At 41.3% G+C, this 16,017-nt stretch overlaps 1 protein-coding gene across 1 annotated transcript in view; it reads right to left on the reverse strand.

Moving 5' to 3' along the window:
- Window positions 1-16,017, reverse strand: part of LOC8051552 (transmembrane channel-like protein 3) — a 53,559-nt gene that overhangs the window by 3,383 nt on the left and 34,159 nt on the right. The window contains exons 11-16 of the mRNA XM_042292962.1: window positions 15,873-15,982; window positions 11,130-11,199; window positions 10,057-11,016; window positions 6,594-6,722; window positions 6,102-6,169; window positions 4,100-4,339 (exon numbers count right to left, since the gene is read on the reverse strand). Of these exons, the coding sequence (XP_042148896.1) occupies window positions 4,100-4,339; window positions 6,102-6,169; window positions 6,594-6,722; window positions 10,057-11,016; window positions 11,130-11,199; window positions 15,873-15,982 (1,577 nt within the window). The remainder of the gene's footprint in view (window positions 1-4,099; window positions 4,340-6,101; window positions 6,170-6,593; window positions 6,723-10,056; window positions 11,017-11,129; window positions 11,200-15,872; window positions 15,983-16,017) is intronic.

Consider the following 16,017-nt stretch of genomic DNA (forward strand, 5'->3'; position numbering starts at 1 on the left):
CGCACCACAATCAGTTTACGTTTTTCTCAAAGTCTAATTTACAACAAGCTTAAAAAGTGTCGCAATAATAACGTTCGCATTCACCGCGAGATGCAGCATTTCCATTGGTCAAGTTTTAGCGATGGGCAGGGAATGGGGGATTGTCTTCCAAGAGAAAATAGTCCCCATATATTTCTTCTGCCATCTGCTTAATAAACGGTTTTGTAATCTAAAACTTTGTATACATATTAACTTGCACCTACTACGCAACATAACAACATAAACAGACGATCGCAGAAAGCTCCGGAGGGCCCCTTTAACTCTGCAGGCTTTGGGTGATTGTCTAAAACCAAATTGATTTGTTTAATAGGTTGCTTTCTTGTATTATTGTAGGTTTCGTAGACGTGTCAAGGTAAACCTAGACAGCGTGAAATGTTCACAAAATGAAATAATAAAACAAATGTTAAACCGAAATCTAAAGCTTTTTCTAATCTTGCACTGATGGTTATGAATTGTTCAATATTAACTTGATTGATTTGGGCTAGAAAAATAATATCGCATAAATACTCTTTGTATATATATACATTTTTCTTATTTGAAGAATGGAAATGTAATTGTTTGGCGCTCTGATAGGTGGATGAATGTATGCGACTGAGCCCTTTAAAACTGACAGCTCCCAGCTTCAGCTAGCCATTATATTTTTTTTTATCAAACGTTAACCACTTAGTACAAATAAAACACTAGAGGTAATACTTTAGTAATACTGCTCAAAATGACAATCCGTGCGACGGAAGCGCTCCTTTACAACCAGGTACGCACGGATAGAGGCGAAAAGAGTAAGTCAATATTTATTTTTAACACGAGTTATGCGACCAGTCAGATAACCTCTTCTTGGTTATCTCTACCATTCCAACGTATATCTTCCCCTCGCTCTCCTTAAGCCACAGTGAGTTTACCAACCCAGTCTTGTTTCCGCCCACTGCGAGGTGCACGCCCTCACAATAAACTACCAAGTCTTCGGCCGTTTCCTTCTCAACTAGGCACATTCCATGCACTGCATGAATCTCCTGATATTTAGCCGCCTAAATATAACTTTGTAAGCTCCTGCCCTCACCTAAATCTGCAATTAGGTCCGTCTAAAATTTTGTTAACGTAGCAGCTTGGGCGAGTTGGTTGCTCATATTAACACACTACAACGCACACTGCAAACGAACACTCACACCGTACACTCACTCCTTACACACGAGAAGGAAAGGAAACTTCAAACGAACCGGGCTGACTGACAACTCGTTTTTATATACTTTTTCTTCTACGTTTGGAACTACCGAATTTCCCGAATCACGCGCACCAGACTCCTAGATGCCTAGAAATAGTTTTTTCTTTTCTTCTTCTGTCAGGTTCAAAGAGTGCATGTGTACTGATACAGGTTTTATAACTCCTGACGATGTGCTCGGCTTCAATCATTTATCTCGTTAATTGATCACTCTGTCTACCTAAAATTGTGCAAGATGGCAGGTAAACCTCGCACCCACAATCACGGTATGCCCAGGTGGCCAAAGTTAGCTCTGGTGCTATTGTTTTTGTGTTCACGGAGCCTATGATTAACGCATCCTCTAGTCTGCCCTCTGTACTAAACAACTCTCTTCAAAAATCTTGGGAGCACTTCATTTCAGCAAGCTTTGATACGCAAATTTGAAGATTAGCTCCTGCCGGATATCCAATCTCTTTATTAACATCGATTGCATACAGCATCCTCAAAAGGAAAAATAAAGGAACTTCTGTCACACCAAGAGCCAGAGATAGAACCACGAGACCAGTCGTTCTTCCCTACATACAGAGGTTCTCGCATGACATAAAAAAAGCGCTAATAAGTTCAACATTGACGTCGTCTTCTCTGCTCCTAATAAGCTTGCCAGTCTGTGCAAACAAGTCAACTGACCATATCTCTACCAAACGGAGAGCTTTACCAAGAAACATCAGAACCGCTTCGTTGAGTGCGCAAAGCAAGTGGTGTATTCATTTCCCCTTTCGTGCGGGAAAAAGTACAGCTAAGGGACCTTTAAAGACAGCGGCGAATCAGTTCGCGATCCTCGGCGCGTGGTAAGTGCTTGCGACCCAAGAGAGCGGGCTGATTCTCCAATTTGCGGAACTTTGCGGAACAGTTGTAATCCCTTTTAATATTCAGAGATATTAGTCATTGTGATCTGTCTCGCAACGTAACTGCGCTGTGTGTTCCTAGGAGCGAAACGCTGTTCCTAAACCAATTTTCAAAATGATTTTTATTCTTTTTTTTGGGGTGTACTTTTCGAAGATAAATCATGTTTTGGAGTCGTGCGAAATTGGTCTCCCAACATAAAGATGTCGCTTTTTTTGTTCGGGTAAAGTTTATTTTCCGAAATACGTGTCCTATCTAGGCATCTTATTTTCTTTTCTTTTTTGGGGGGAATTTGGTGTTTATCTATGTCTTTGCCTATTCATAAATCAAAAGTTTGTTCAAAATACATATTAAAGGCATGTTCGTTTGAGTGAGGTATGAGATAGAAGTGTGAGCCTAATAACGCCTAAAACGTGAGCTTTCAATCTGCACAACTATACCGACACTTGAGCGCGTGATAGGGTTTCTGTAGCCTTTCGGCTCTACCGCCAGCTTGCTAATTATTTTTTTTTTTCACGCCGGGCGTTGACAATTCTTTTTACTGCAATCGGGAAAGTTTAAGATTGTTTTTACGCCTCTGAAACACCTCCAAATAATGATAAGGTGTATGCGCAGAGATGACAATGGAGCATTGGCTGTCATTACCCCCAAAAAACCTGTCTGCTATAACTTTCGATTATCTGCGCGTTGCTTCAGAGACTGCCACTTATCTCTCATACTTATGCCGCCAAGGCAACACCTTACAATATGTCGAGGTGCTTCTAATACTAGCCTCCTAGATTTAGTCGAGCCAAACTGGTTCGATTAGACATGGCGAAAACTGAGGGAAGCTTTCAAAAATTGCGCGCTTAGCAGGAGCACCGTCAAACTGTTGATCACGGCTAATAGAGCCCTTGAAGAAAACCCGGCAACAGTGTGTCTCGGCATGGTAACCATGGCAACAGCGAGGCGGTCAGCAGCTGCGTGACATGGTGAAGGAAAGCAGGTCGCAACCTCGCTGTGCGCCAACCGAGCTTTAGGCTCTCCATGTGTTGTTTTAAGGACAGTTTACGCGCTCCAGAGTATCAGTGAAGATTCCAACACAGTGCTGTGTCCCGGTCTGCAGGCAATATGGATACACTGACAAATTCGGATGGAAGGGACCGTCCGCTGCCGCGACCGTTCGGCTAACCTCACGAATTCGCATGCATTTGCTTAATGAGGATAATATATTGAATCTGCATTATACTGCTTTCCGTTTTCTTTACTATTGCTGTTAGTCAGGTATACGTCTGATGCGGATAAACGAGCGTCGGTTTTACCTGACGGATCCGTTGCCTTTCGGCCGGCCTCACAATTTTGCATGCAGTTGCTTCGTACACTACGTTGTTATTTCACAGCACACTTATTGAATGTTGCCCGGTAGACAGATAGCATTGGCGAGGCTAAACGAGCAGTCGAATTCCCGTATCAGTCCTACGCACATTTTCTACACTTTAACAATAAACGCGCGAAAAAAAAAAGAACTCATTTCGCAGGAGCGTTTTTTTTACCTTTTTTTTTTTTTTTTTGTTACTGAGGCATCCACTAACACCATGTTACTTTATGCTTCGATGCAGAATTGGGACAGCACCGCATGAGGTTCCCCTTGAGGGCATCTTTTTAAGCAAGTTTGCAACTTGCAGACACATCATGATTTGTCATCATCTCACCATCTTTGTTTTCAGGTTTCATACCTAGCAAGCTAGCTAGCAAGGTTACTTTCCCAGCCGGCGGCGGGAACAGCCGCGTTACTTCATTTGCCCAGCCACTTTTCTACGCAGAGCCAGCGGGCCGAAGAAAAAAAACATTCCTTCACCATGGAGAGCGGGCACACTGTTGCCCGTGCCGCACAGAGTTGTCACACTTTTGAAAGGGGTCTATTATGACTAGCAGCAAGTAATTTAATACCGCCCATTACCAGATGAGCGTCTGCAAGTAACTTGCCTGAAAGGTCCACAGTGCCATGAAGGTTCTAACCAAACCATCGCATAGCCTACTGGAAGAGTGCACACAAAGAGCATGATGAGCAGCAGCATAAAGTAGAAGTTGTTGGAACCGGATGCCTTGAAGACTGTCTCGTGCGGGATGTTGCACGTGAGAACGGCCCAGCTTCGCACGTACATCATGATACACAGTTTCACCGTGTTAATGGCAGGCAAGCCAGGCGAGAAGAACATGCCCATCCTGCAGCAGAGAACGTCGTTGGGTCCATTTTCCGCGATATGTCCATCTGGCGCGGTTAGTCCTAAACCTCAGCTGAAACGAGGAACCGTAATCCAACAATATGCGATGATGCAAACGAGCCGGTCAAGTCGTATCAAAATAATCCCGTCACCTGTGCGTATAGAACGTTGGCAAAAGAGAGCCGCAGGCATTGCACCGTCTCCTTGCTTCGCTGGTTCATGTTCAACGCTCATCTTGTTTTTTTTTGTAAGCAGTGAGAGAGTGCAGGCGAGCTGGTAATCAATCGACATCTTGTAAACCCTGAGATGGGGAACGATAAAAAAACGGACGAACACAGCAAAATATGTTGTGTTCGTCCGTTTTTTTATCGTTCCCCATCTCAGGGTTTACAAAGTGTCGATTGTTTTTTTTTTTTTTGTTTTTTTCAAAGCTGCAGCCGCTGAACGGTCTTGAAGTTCTCAGTTCGCATGTGTGGTTCGCAACTGCAGACACTGCAGCTAACTGATCTCGCCATGGAATTAGTTTTGTAGTTCTTTTCCTGTGGATTGGTCTTGGCTTACATTTTATCCCTTTAATATTAATAATTCCAATGAGTCAGTTCTGTTAGCTGTGGTAGACGGTAAGCATTATAGATTGTACTTGATTTGAAAAACGCGACTGCTCTAATGGCATTATGTCATCACCGATTATATTTTAGCCTTTAACATTTGGAAGCTTAGAACACGCTAAAACCAACGAATCTTCTGGAAACAGGTCGATTAGGCACATATCATAAGCAAACGATTTTACGAACTTCAATCATTACTTTATTTTATTATCCTGAGGTCTATCTTCAATCATCTTAAAATCTTGAAGGGAGTTCACGGTTGAGTTCACCCTATGAGGACAACATCTACTCGAGTTTGGCGTAGTTAATTAGCCTCCAGCCTTTTGCTACGCCTAATAAAAACAAACACTGCCTTTGTCATGCCCGGCTTCGTTTTTGGGGTTATTGTTGGTTAAATAATTGCGATTAAAACTAACCTAATATTTCGTTTGGTCGTTTTGTCCAATTAATAATTCTGTAAAGACACCGAACGCTATTTTAAAGAGATTTAATTTACTGCAAAATTTGTTAATGCACTCTTGTCTACACGTTCATGTATCGATGCACCACTGATTATTGTCATTGATTTATTCGACCCATTCTTTATGTAAAAATGTCATCGTTTATGAAAAGAATAAACGTTGTATGCATATCAGATATTTTCGTGCCAGATTCTCAGAAAGTGATCAGCCTGTAAGCAGTTGTCTTCAAAACAATCATCATGAGGATCCTCACCTTCGATTCCGCTGAGGATTTACTCGATCAAACGCTTTTTTTTTTTTCAAACGAATTTCTCATTTAGTCCGTGATAAATTATCTTGAACCAACATACAAACGTTTCTTTCTTTTTTCAATTTATGCAGTCCTGATTTTAAGTAACAAATCTTCATGAGATCCCGATAGCTTTCCGAACACCTCTATGTGTTTAGAATATAACGATACTTTTCCATTTGAAATAAAAATCGATCATGGTTTATGTTACAAATAAAGCTATGTGCCGTGATATAAAGTAACAAAGACATGTAGACATTTTACAGTCGTGTGACCATCAGCGTTTGTCTTTATTTTTTTTTATTTCCAATGTTTTATTATAATTAGAACAATTTTCGCAGCAAGTGGGTAGGAACGCTTGCTTGTTTAAAATTTGAATTATGACTTTAAAAAAAATATACTCACCAAACCATGCCTTGATTGTTCACCAAATGAAGAATATTCTCGGCAATTTTAAAATCCCCGTATCCAGGCTAAAACAAAATATAATTTTACGTTTGAAAACCACTCCTTAAATGCGCCTACCTACGCCGTCTGGTATTTCTAATCAGCATGATTTTGTAAAGTTTGCAGTATAAGTGTTTGAAGAATTTATTTGCCAATAATGGCTGCCAATACAACGTGATCAGCTACTCAAACAATACACTTTAAACTTACATCGATAGTAACCGCAAGATCTAGCACAAACTATACGACACAAATATTCGAAGTTCTTTTTCTACGGATAAAGAATTACAGTTGTTTATGTGAGAGTTTTGGAAAGAAGGACCGTTACGCATTTCTGGTGTTTATTTTTTATGTGCGAAAGCGATTCAATCTAGGGGGCTCAATTGCACAATCATCATTTATCTGAAATAGCAGGGTTAACATTTATATATATATATATATCTTACTTACAAAGCCCTGTTCTAGATCCCAACACCAACAATCGTTTGCGTATCGCACAATCAGTGCACGAATGAAGTCAGTGATGAGAGTTGAAGCAATCGTCATCACGAGGTCCATGATTGTCAATTTAACAATCTCCTGTAAATGAAAGCAAACAAAACTGTTAATGATTACGCTTTCAGTTTTTATGCGTCGCGACATCTAAACCACTGCGCATCCGACTATTCGCAGCCTTCGGTAACAAAGCAAGAGCAGAATAATTGCATTGTCTTTATTTTAGCGCCCTAGCACACGCTAACAAAGACGTGATTTTATTACCATACTTTCATTGATTGCTTTACCATTGTTCCTATTATTGGCATTACTTTCTAAATTAGAAGAACCGAATATCATCCTAAGCATAATTATTAAAACGTTAGTAACTCCTCACACATGGACAGTGTGAGCTAAATGCTGGATTTTACTATAACGTAGCTCAAACAAAGCCACTTTGGTTTGTGATCGGCGGACAATAAGATTTGAGGGTGCTGGGTCATTCCATGTGAAACGTCCCAGACGTTGCGCTCGACCACCTCCGATTTCTCAAAAAAAATTCATGGGCTTCGGCCACAATGTCCGTAGCCATACCCTAAAATAGTTTTGACGAAAAAAAATTTGTGATGACGTGAGCGCGATTTTAATTTTTGAAAACAGCGTGAAACTAGGCATCACTCAATAATTTACGAAAAATCAGCTTTTTTATGAAACACCCGACAATATTTTTTTCTTAAATTTGCACGGTTGTCGGCTTACAATATGGTTGAGGTTGTGCAGTTTTGTTTAATTTATATATTTCTAAATAATGCATCATTTTATTCAAAAATAAACATTTTTGTTATTTTATTAAAAAAATATATAATTGCTCCCGGGACCTAATATAACTGTTTAATGGTTGCGCTCTAGGTATAAAACCTATAAAAATATTTTAAACCGCTGAATTAAACACCTTGCAGTAAAACAAAAATCCTGAAGTTGCCAAAAAGTGCGTTTTGACGCATAAACAGACGTTTATTCCACCCTGAGGTGGTCCAAGTAAAAATACAAAATATGGTGGGTTTGGAAGAACGATTGATCGTCTTTTGATTCTGAAAGATTAATCAGAGTAATTTTGTTTAAAGCGAGAAAACAATTTTTGAAGTTGAACTCTCGCACCACTACCCGGCGTCGCTTCTTAACGCCTCTTCCCCGCACAGCACGCCACCTGCGACGATAGCCGAAGCGATTAGGTCCAAAGAAACAACGGAGTTTGCTGCCCGCTTCCCCTCGTCCCTCTTTTCTGGCTGTAAGGGAAGAAACGGCGGGTATCGTGTACTAATCGGAGGTGCCACCAGTGCGTCGCCATAGCAGGCCCGTTGTGCCCTTTTTACCCGAGGGCGGCTCCTCACACTCCGAAACGCGATGCCTAATCGACGGGCCGCATCAGCTGACTTGGACTTCTTCATGCCATGCCAAAGGTCCCACGGCGACCTCCGATTCCTAAAATAAAATTAATGGTTCTTCACCATAATGTTTGTGGTGCTTCTCTAAAATATTTTTGACGAAAAACAAATTTCATGGGGTGATGGCGGTTTGAACTCGTAAAAAAGGAGTGAAACTAGGAGTCACTTATTAATTGATGAAAATTAAGATATTTTTATAGAACAGTGGACTATTTGTATTCCTAAAAACCACATGGTATTTTGATTGTTGTGTAATAAGGATCATGGATATTCGCTTGAAGCAATTTTTTTTTTTTTTAAGTTAATATATGAGAACTTTAGCCTTTTTGAGTTTGGTTACAAGCTATCTCGTTGCTGCAGGTGATTAAACATCTTATTGGCAACCCTATGAATATTATGCACAAAAAAAAGTTTCGGGCCGTACAACTAAATATCTTGCGGAAAAAAACAACTTAATTTGTGCAAAATGTCGTTCTGCCGTTTAAAGAGCCGTCAATTCTGCCTTGAGGTGGCCGAAAACAAAAAGCGAAACATGATGACTTTTACAGAAGAGTTTATTGCCCTTGAATGTTTAATTAAACTAATTTTGTTCTAAATACGAAAAAAAGAAACATTTTGAAGTTTAGCTCTTACGTCGCAACCTGGTGTCGTTTCTCGTACGTGCGTCTTCTCTGCACAGCACGGACACGTGCCTTTGTTTATTCATTATTTCCAATGGGTCATGTAAAGATTCCCGCACTGACAATATGAACCGAAAATAATGCCAGAAGCGCAATCTTGGCTTGTGACGATGCTTCAAGCGTCCGAGTTAACATACTGAATCAGCGCGTTTCAGAGCTTTTGTCACTCGCCTGTCGCCTTCATTTCGCTCCAACTAAGCGCGAACCGGATCATAGTTCCGCTTTTCACCGCAGCATGCGTGGCGTCTAGATTTCGCGGCGATATTATCGTGTTTCAGACTTCCACGTCAGCTGATGCCGCCCGTCGATTAGGCATCGCGTTTCGGAGTGTGAGGAGCCGCCCTCGGGTACAAAGGGCACAACGTGCCTGCTATGGCGACGCACTGGTGGCACCTCCGATTAGTACACGATACCCGCCGTTTCTTCCCTTACAGCCAGAAAAGAGGGACGAGGGGAAGCGGGCAGCAAACTCCGTTGTTTCTTTGGACCTAATCGCTTCGGCTATCGTCGCAGGTGGCGTGCTGTGCGGGGAAGAGGCGTTAAGAAGCGACGCCGGGTAGTGGTGCGAGAGTTCAGCTTCAAAAATTGTTTTCTCGCTTTAAACAAAATTACTCTGAATAATCTTTCAGAATCAAAAGACGATCAATCGTTCTTCCAAACCCATCATATTTTGTATTTTTACTTGGACCACCTCAGGGTGGAATAAACGGCTGTTTATGCGTCAAAACGCACTTTTTGGCAACTTCAGGATTTTTGTTTTACTAACAAGGTGTTTAATTCAGCGGTTTAAAATATTTTTTATAGGTTATATACCTATAGGGCAACCAGTAAACAGTTATATTAGGTCCCGGGAGCAATTATATATTTTTTAATAAAATAACAAAAATGTTTATTTTTGAATAAAATGATGCATTATTTAGAAATATTTAAATTAAACAAAACTGCACAAACTCAACCACATTGTAAGCCGACAACCGTGCAAATTTAAGAAAAAAATATTGTTGGGTATTTCATGAAAAAGCTGATTTTTCGTAAATTATTGAGTGATGCCTAGTTTCACGCTGTTTTCAAAAATTAAAATCGCGCTCACGTCATCACAAATTTTTTTTCGTCAAAACTATTTTAGGGTATGGCTACGGACATTGTGGCCGAAGCCCATGAATTTTTTTTTCGAAATCGGAGGTGGTCGAGCGCAACGTCTGGGACGTTTCACATGGAATGACCCTGCTGCGTTTCTACAAGCACTGCTGGAAACTTTCTAGCAATTCTTTAGAGAGCACTGGCCAAAGATTCACGAGGCGCCACCGCTCCTACCTGACCAAACATTGTCTCCCAGCACAGCTTCCGCAGGCGCTCCTTAGTGTGCTCGTCCACTTTGAGCAGGTCCTCCGGCGTAAGAGGACTCCCCGGTTTCCTCGTGCTTGGTTCTGTTGTGGTCGTGGACGTCTTCGATGTCTCAGACGTCCATGAGGTAAAATCGAACGGCCCATCCGTAACACCATTACAAACAGACACATACACCACGGTGCAGTTGTTGGGATCCAAAGTCGTGGTCCAGTCTGTCCACGTTGGCACAGTAGTTTCGTTAGTGTCCCTCGAAGTGCCCGTCGTCCCTCTCCAACGAGGGAAGAAGGTGTCCCGCGCCGGGTCCTGTTCCTCGTCGGTCACGTTGACAGTCTTCGAATAGTTGTCCACATAAATCACCGGAATCGATATGTTGGTATCTGGGCCCGGCGGAAAACGATACGTCCAGTTGGCTACCCCAATAACTGTGAAGTTGGCGATTCGTAGAAAGATGGCGTCGTACCCCTCCAGAAGGCGACTTGTGGACGAGTCCGTAGTGGTGCCTTCTTCGCTCGATACGGTCGTATCAGTTCCGTTGAGAAAGGGCAGGAGAGTCGTTACGATTTCTTCGAGAACCGTACCATTGGTGACCACTAAACTGTCCGATTGAAGGATGGGCACTAACCCTGCTCGTGTCAAGTTCACACCCAGTTGTAGAAGAAGCGTGCAATTGACGGGAACGATGGTGCAGTTGTTCGTTTGATTGAATGGATTGTAGGCGAAGCTTTGCCCCACTAGCGCTTGTGCTATGGATGCAATAAACGGTTCGGCCGTTGTCGCTGCTAGCAGAGCATCGTCACCTAAAGTTGAGGTGTAGAGTGCGGTGGTGGCGTTCAGCTCAAACGTAGTCGTGTTGGCGATGACCGGATCCAGAAGACCCATGTCCAGCAAATCGGTTATATTTTTCTTCATGCCTACCAGGTCACTTGTCTGCGAAGAAGTTAATAAGAATATGCTTCAAAATGATAAGTGAACGTATGAATTGCTTTTAAAAACAAAACAAAGAAATGCAGCATTTAATGAACAATAAAATAGAAACTTACCATAGTCATTACTTTTCCGAAGAGCGCAAATATGAGAGTATACAAATTCAGCAAATAAAGAACAAGAATTCTGAAAAAAAAAGTTAAGCGAATGGCTTGTAAAGTATGAGTCAATAAACTGACTTAGACAGAAGGGCAGGCTTTGTACTCAAGATTACATGACAGCATACTGCATCTTCGCGACGCTCTTCCAATGCAACAATCCGCGTAATATGGTTAGGAAATCATAACCAGATTCCGAAGGTATCGAAGTCCAGAACACTCGCCCTACGGTCGAAGTAATATTAGAAGTACATGTCACCGTTCATACCCTTCCAACATGGATTAAAATTTAACGCAACGAATTTTGATCTCATGAGCATCTACGCTTACCCTTATTTTCAAACATGCACTAAAAATATTTTACTCAGCATGCTATTTAAGGTTCGTCTTTTCTTGCTGACACTACTGTCAACATTCGTATTTTAGCAATATGCCAAGTGACAATTGTTTTTTATCCTACCCTTTTCTTTACAAAAAAGAAGACATGACGTAATTTGATCTCTTTTGGCTAGATATTTTATCAAATGTTGCATGCCTTAACGTCGTTGCAAATTTTTTTTATCAAAAGAAAAATTAGAAAAGGGCACAACTCTACCTAGTGGAAGTACCGGACTAGTAATATTTTGCCTCGAGCTCGAGAAATGATATTAACCATTAGCATTTCAGTTTTATCCTTCTCATGCGGTCGCTCTAGCTTCAAATAATTAGAATTGAAGATAATCAGATACATTTATCTAATTTATCTCAATACCCCCAGGGCATCGGAGGCAAGGAGCGAAAACGAAAACGAAAAATAGCCAAGTCAAGTTCAAAAATACAGTGAAATCAGGGGAGCATAAGATATTTACAAGACCTATAGGTTATCCAAATTTTAGATGAATCAATCCTACTGACAAAGCATGAACTAATTTATTCTGGTCTATAAAGGCTTCTACTGGTAACCGGTATAACCGTACCGGTCACCCCCATATATAACCGGTTTCCGGTACATGGGTACGAGTCACCCGGTATCGGACACAGGTCACCCGATATTGGATACCGGCCGCCAACAAGGCTTCGGTGGTCGCCTTTAGGGATACAGGTGCCGGTAAACGGATACAGGTAAAAAAAATCATTTAGCTAAGCCGGCGGTACCTTCGTACTGGTACCGGTGTCTATATACGGGTGACCGATATCACGTGCCTGCGGCCTATACCCACCTACCGGTTCCTATAACTAGGGTTCTGCGTTTTCGGACAAAAAAAAATTAAAAAAAACTCATCGGTAAAAATATTTTGAATTAAGAATTATCTAAGAAACTCTTAAATTTAAAACTCAGTTGAAATAAAAAATCTTCTGGGATATAAAGACACTTCCTTTGTCCACGTTTTATTGTTAAGAACACGGGTGGCCAGGCTTACGTAGCCTAAGAGCCGCAAACGCGTCCCATTTCTCTTTCGGGGGAAGTGCTCGTGTGACCGGGAGGTAGACGGGAAAGTTGGCGGGGGGGACTAGGGGAGGGAGCCGCGAGCCGCACTTTAACACGCGAAGAGCCGCATGCGGCTCGCGAGCCGCACCTTGGCCACCCCTGGTTTCGAAGTTCGCCATTTCCCCTTTGCCTTTTTCAAAGCCTTAAAGAAGTATGTCCTCTGAACCCTTATCAAAAAAGGCAGGCGTCCTCCTCACGATCATGGCCGAATTGAAGTCGAACACGTAGCCAGTTCAAGCGGAGGCTTTCCTTCCGGAAACCTTTCTTTCCAAGACCTTCACTGGCCCTCGTGGGACCTCCTTTTGTTGCAGACTGAACCTTTGCCCACGTTCCCCTGTCATCCTCGTTGACGACAGATCTAGTAGTAACTAGACTTCGGTATCATCACATATGTTCGCAATATTGGTTGGCCAATGGAAGTGCAGCCCGTACGGGCTTGTGTGTGTTACAAGTTGTAACAAGAATTCTTTTTCGCCGTAAATGTTCAAAGTATTGACTGAATAAAATTCTATCTGCAGTAACACTGCACTTTATTGCTGCTCTCAAACGTGACCTTATTTGATGCTCAACACCCTGAAATGATAAACTTCCCAAAAACTAAAAATTTCGAGTGTCATAAAAGAATGCTTCCAAAAACTTCGAATTTCGGGAAAAAAATGAACTGCAAAAAACACGTTCCCACATTCGTCGAAAATAAACTCCGAAAATGCAGAACGCTACCTATAACACGGTGCCGGTGAACTGCACCGGCCAGCCGGTATGTCATACAGGTGTACCGATATAGCATTTTAAAACTTCACTTGCCATTCCCTCTACGGGTATCTTAAATTAAATTTCCATTCGCATGGGTTTTTAAACACCCCGATGCGCATACGCTAAACAAAACTAACATTTCTACGATTGTAACCTCTAACAAAATCGCAAGACCTCCCAAAAACAACGCAGTGACGGTGGAAATTTCGGTTTCCCAAGGTTTCCAGACGATGTCAAAAATACTACTTTCATTTAGCGTACACCCGCCGGCAATATGAAGGTGAACGCAGGACCGTCGGCCGCTCCGTGCTATCAGCGTGATCACGCGGCTGCCGTGACGCCTGACTTTCTTATCGCATATGAAGGTGAACGCCGGACCGTCCACCGCTCCGTGCTATCGACGCCACGCTGACAGCAGGGAGCGGTCGACGGCCCGGCGTTCACCTTCATATCGCACACGACTGTATATATACTAGTATCTCTGTAAATTTAAATGCATTGATTCGGGAAAATACTAGGGAGCATAAATATCATTGCGACAAAGATATTTTTTTACGCAAATCAAATTGAATATTCCATCTCCTAGTTTTCTTTTGTTTTTTTTTAATTGTTGGCGCAACCGAACAGGTTTCACCACCAAAGCGCTACGACAAGAAGCCGGATGTCAACGTCGTGACAGGTAAGTCGTGTTATTAGAGTTCGTTTTATACATCTCTAGAGTATATGGGCCTGTGAAATTTAAATATTTTATTTATAAGCGCTTTTAATAAGTACACAAAACTGATTGTCGTTTAGTTTAATATATAATCTGAGTTACCGACCGTTCAGCTCTTTTAGCCGAATGCTCGAGGTTTTCAAACAAAAAAAGACACGTGCCTTGTGCCAATGCTTTTGTACTCCTTGATCATGGCCGTGACTACCTGAGGTTTTTTGTTTTTTTTTTTATTATTAGTGGACGAGGGGGATCTGGTCGACGTGTAAAAGTGTGACAAACTTTTCTAACTTAAAAGCCAAATCAGCACACACACACACACACGCACACACACACACACACACACACACACACATAAAATTATGTTTAGACGCTTTGGAAAGAAAGAACCAGCGTTACAAGTTGAAGACTTTTCTAGGTATTTATGAATGGTTTTGATATCTTGCAGCATACCAAAGTTCGTGGCAGGAAAAGTACGGCTCTGTTTGGAGAATTTGCGCTTTGAAAAACACCAAGGAGACAAGTATTAGGTAAGATTTGGTGTGTTGTACTCCTAAAAATTATTCATAATATATTCATAAAAATTAATTAAATTTTTCCCGCTTTCTCGTTTTATTCTCGTATCACATTTCATTGTTGATAGGCAACTTTTTTATCTGTCGGATGTAGATCACCTTTTAAGCGGGTTCACCTCGGTAGCTTTATGCCATCCTTTGAACAGGCGAACCTCTGTGCATACAGCAAACCTGTAGGCATAGAGTTCCTGTACATATACAGGTCCTGTATGATTACTGTATGTATAGGCGAAGACCATTTCGGCTACAGGTGGTGTATGCCATAAAACCATATGAATTAAAGTGGTTAACCTGTATATTTACCTATACTGCTGTTTTTAGTAGAGGACTGATTACTGTAAACGACTAAATTTTCGCGAGGACGCGAGGAAGTCGTGACAGGACTGAGGTGAGTATTAGCTTGATTAGTCGTTATAAACTGAGACCGAATATTTAAAAACAACATTCAATCAAAGAGAAGAAATTGAGATAAAAGTTAACTTCGCCAAGTTGGAGAAGTGCAAGCTTGCAGAAAACATTGTCGAAAACTTTACTGAAATCAAGGAAAAGAATCAATCTGGAATCACCGATGAAGAATAGAGTGAATCGTTAGTAAAGGACACAAGTTGAGTTTCGCAAGAAGCAGATTTACAAAAACCATGCCGAAAAGGTGAAAAAATAATTAGAATAAAAAATTCTACCATGGTGCGAGTAAATTATGTTCCATAATCTCACAGACATGCTAATTAGAAAGAACGGCCGTTAATTTTGAGAACTATGTTTATCACGTGATTAAAAAAAATGGAGATATAGATATAGCTATCAAGTATCGGCAGGGTGCTACGAAGCTTCGCGGTCATAAAACTAGCTTCCTTCTACAAATTTGCATTTCATTCGAAGTCTTGTAGCTTGATCGGCTTTAATTATACAATCTGATGGGTGATGAATAAAAGAGCAGGTCAGCAAACATCAGTCACATTCATATTATACAGCATTCTGGACTTGTGAAAGTTATTTATTCATTCATTTTATATCTTCTTTGTCCAATGCGAAATGGAAAAAGAAATCTTTCAGAAGCGGGGCTCAAGTTCTATTAGATTGGTAAAAAACAAGAGCTTATTTGTTCAAGAAGAAAGTTATTCACCTTTCAAAATATTAATCCAAAAACTATATTGCCAAGTATGAAGTTGGCAAAAGTGGCACGTTTTTTTTACCTTGCTAGTTGCCATCGCAATTGTATTCTGGGATGGTACTGCTCCATGAGTCCAATAACATCAAAGAGATTCGGATAGACGTTGGAGATCATGGAAACTACTAACGTAACCTGGAATGAGAAGAACATAATCATGCGTCAAGCGA

The sequence above is a fragment of the Ixodes scapularis genome, unplaced genomic scaffold (assembly GCF_016920785.2).
Source record: "Ixodes scapularis isolate PalLabHiFi unplaced genomic scaffold, ASM1692078v2 PGA_scaffold3__209_contigs__length_174095766, whole genome shotgun sequence".
Taxonomy (NCBI): Eukaryota; Metazoa; Arthropoda; class Arachnida; order Ixodida; family Ixodidae; genus Ixodes; species Ixodes scapularis.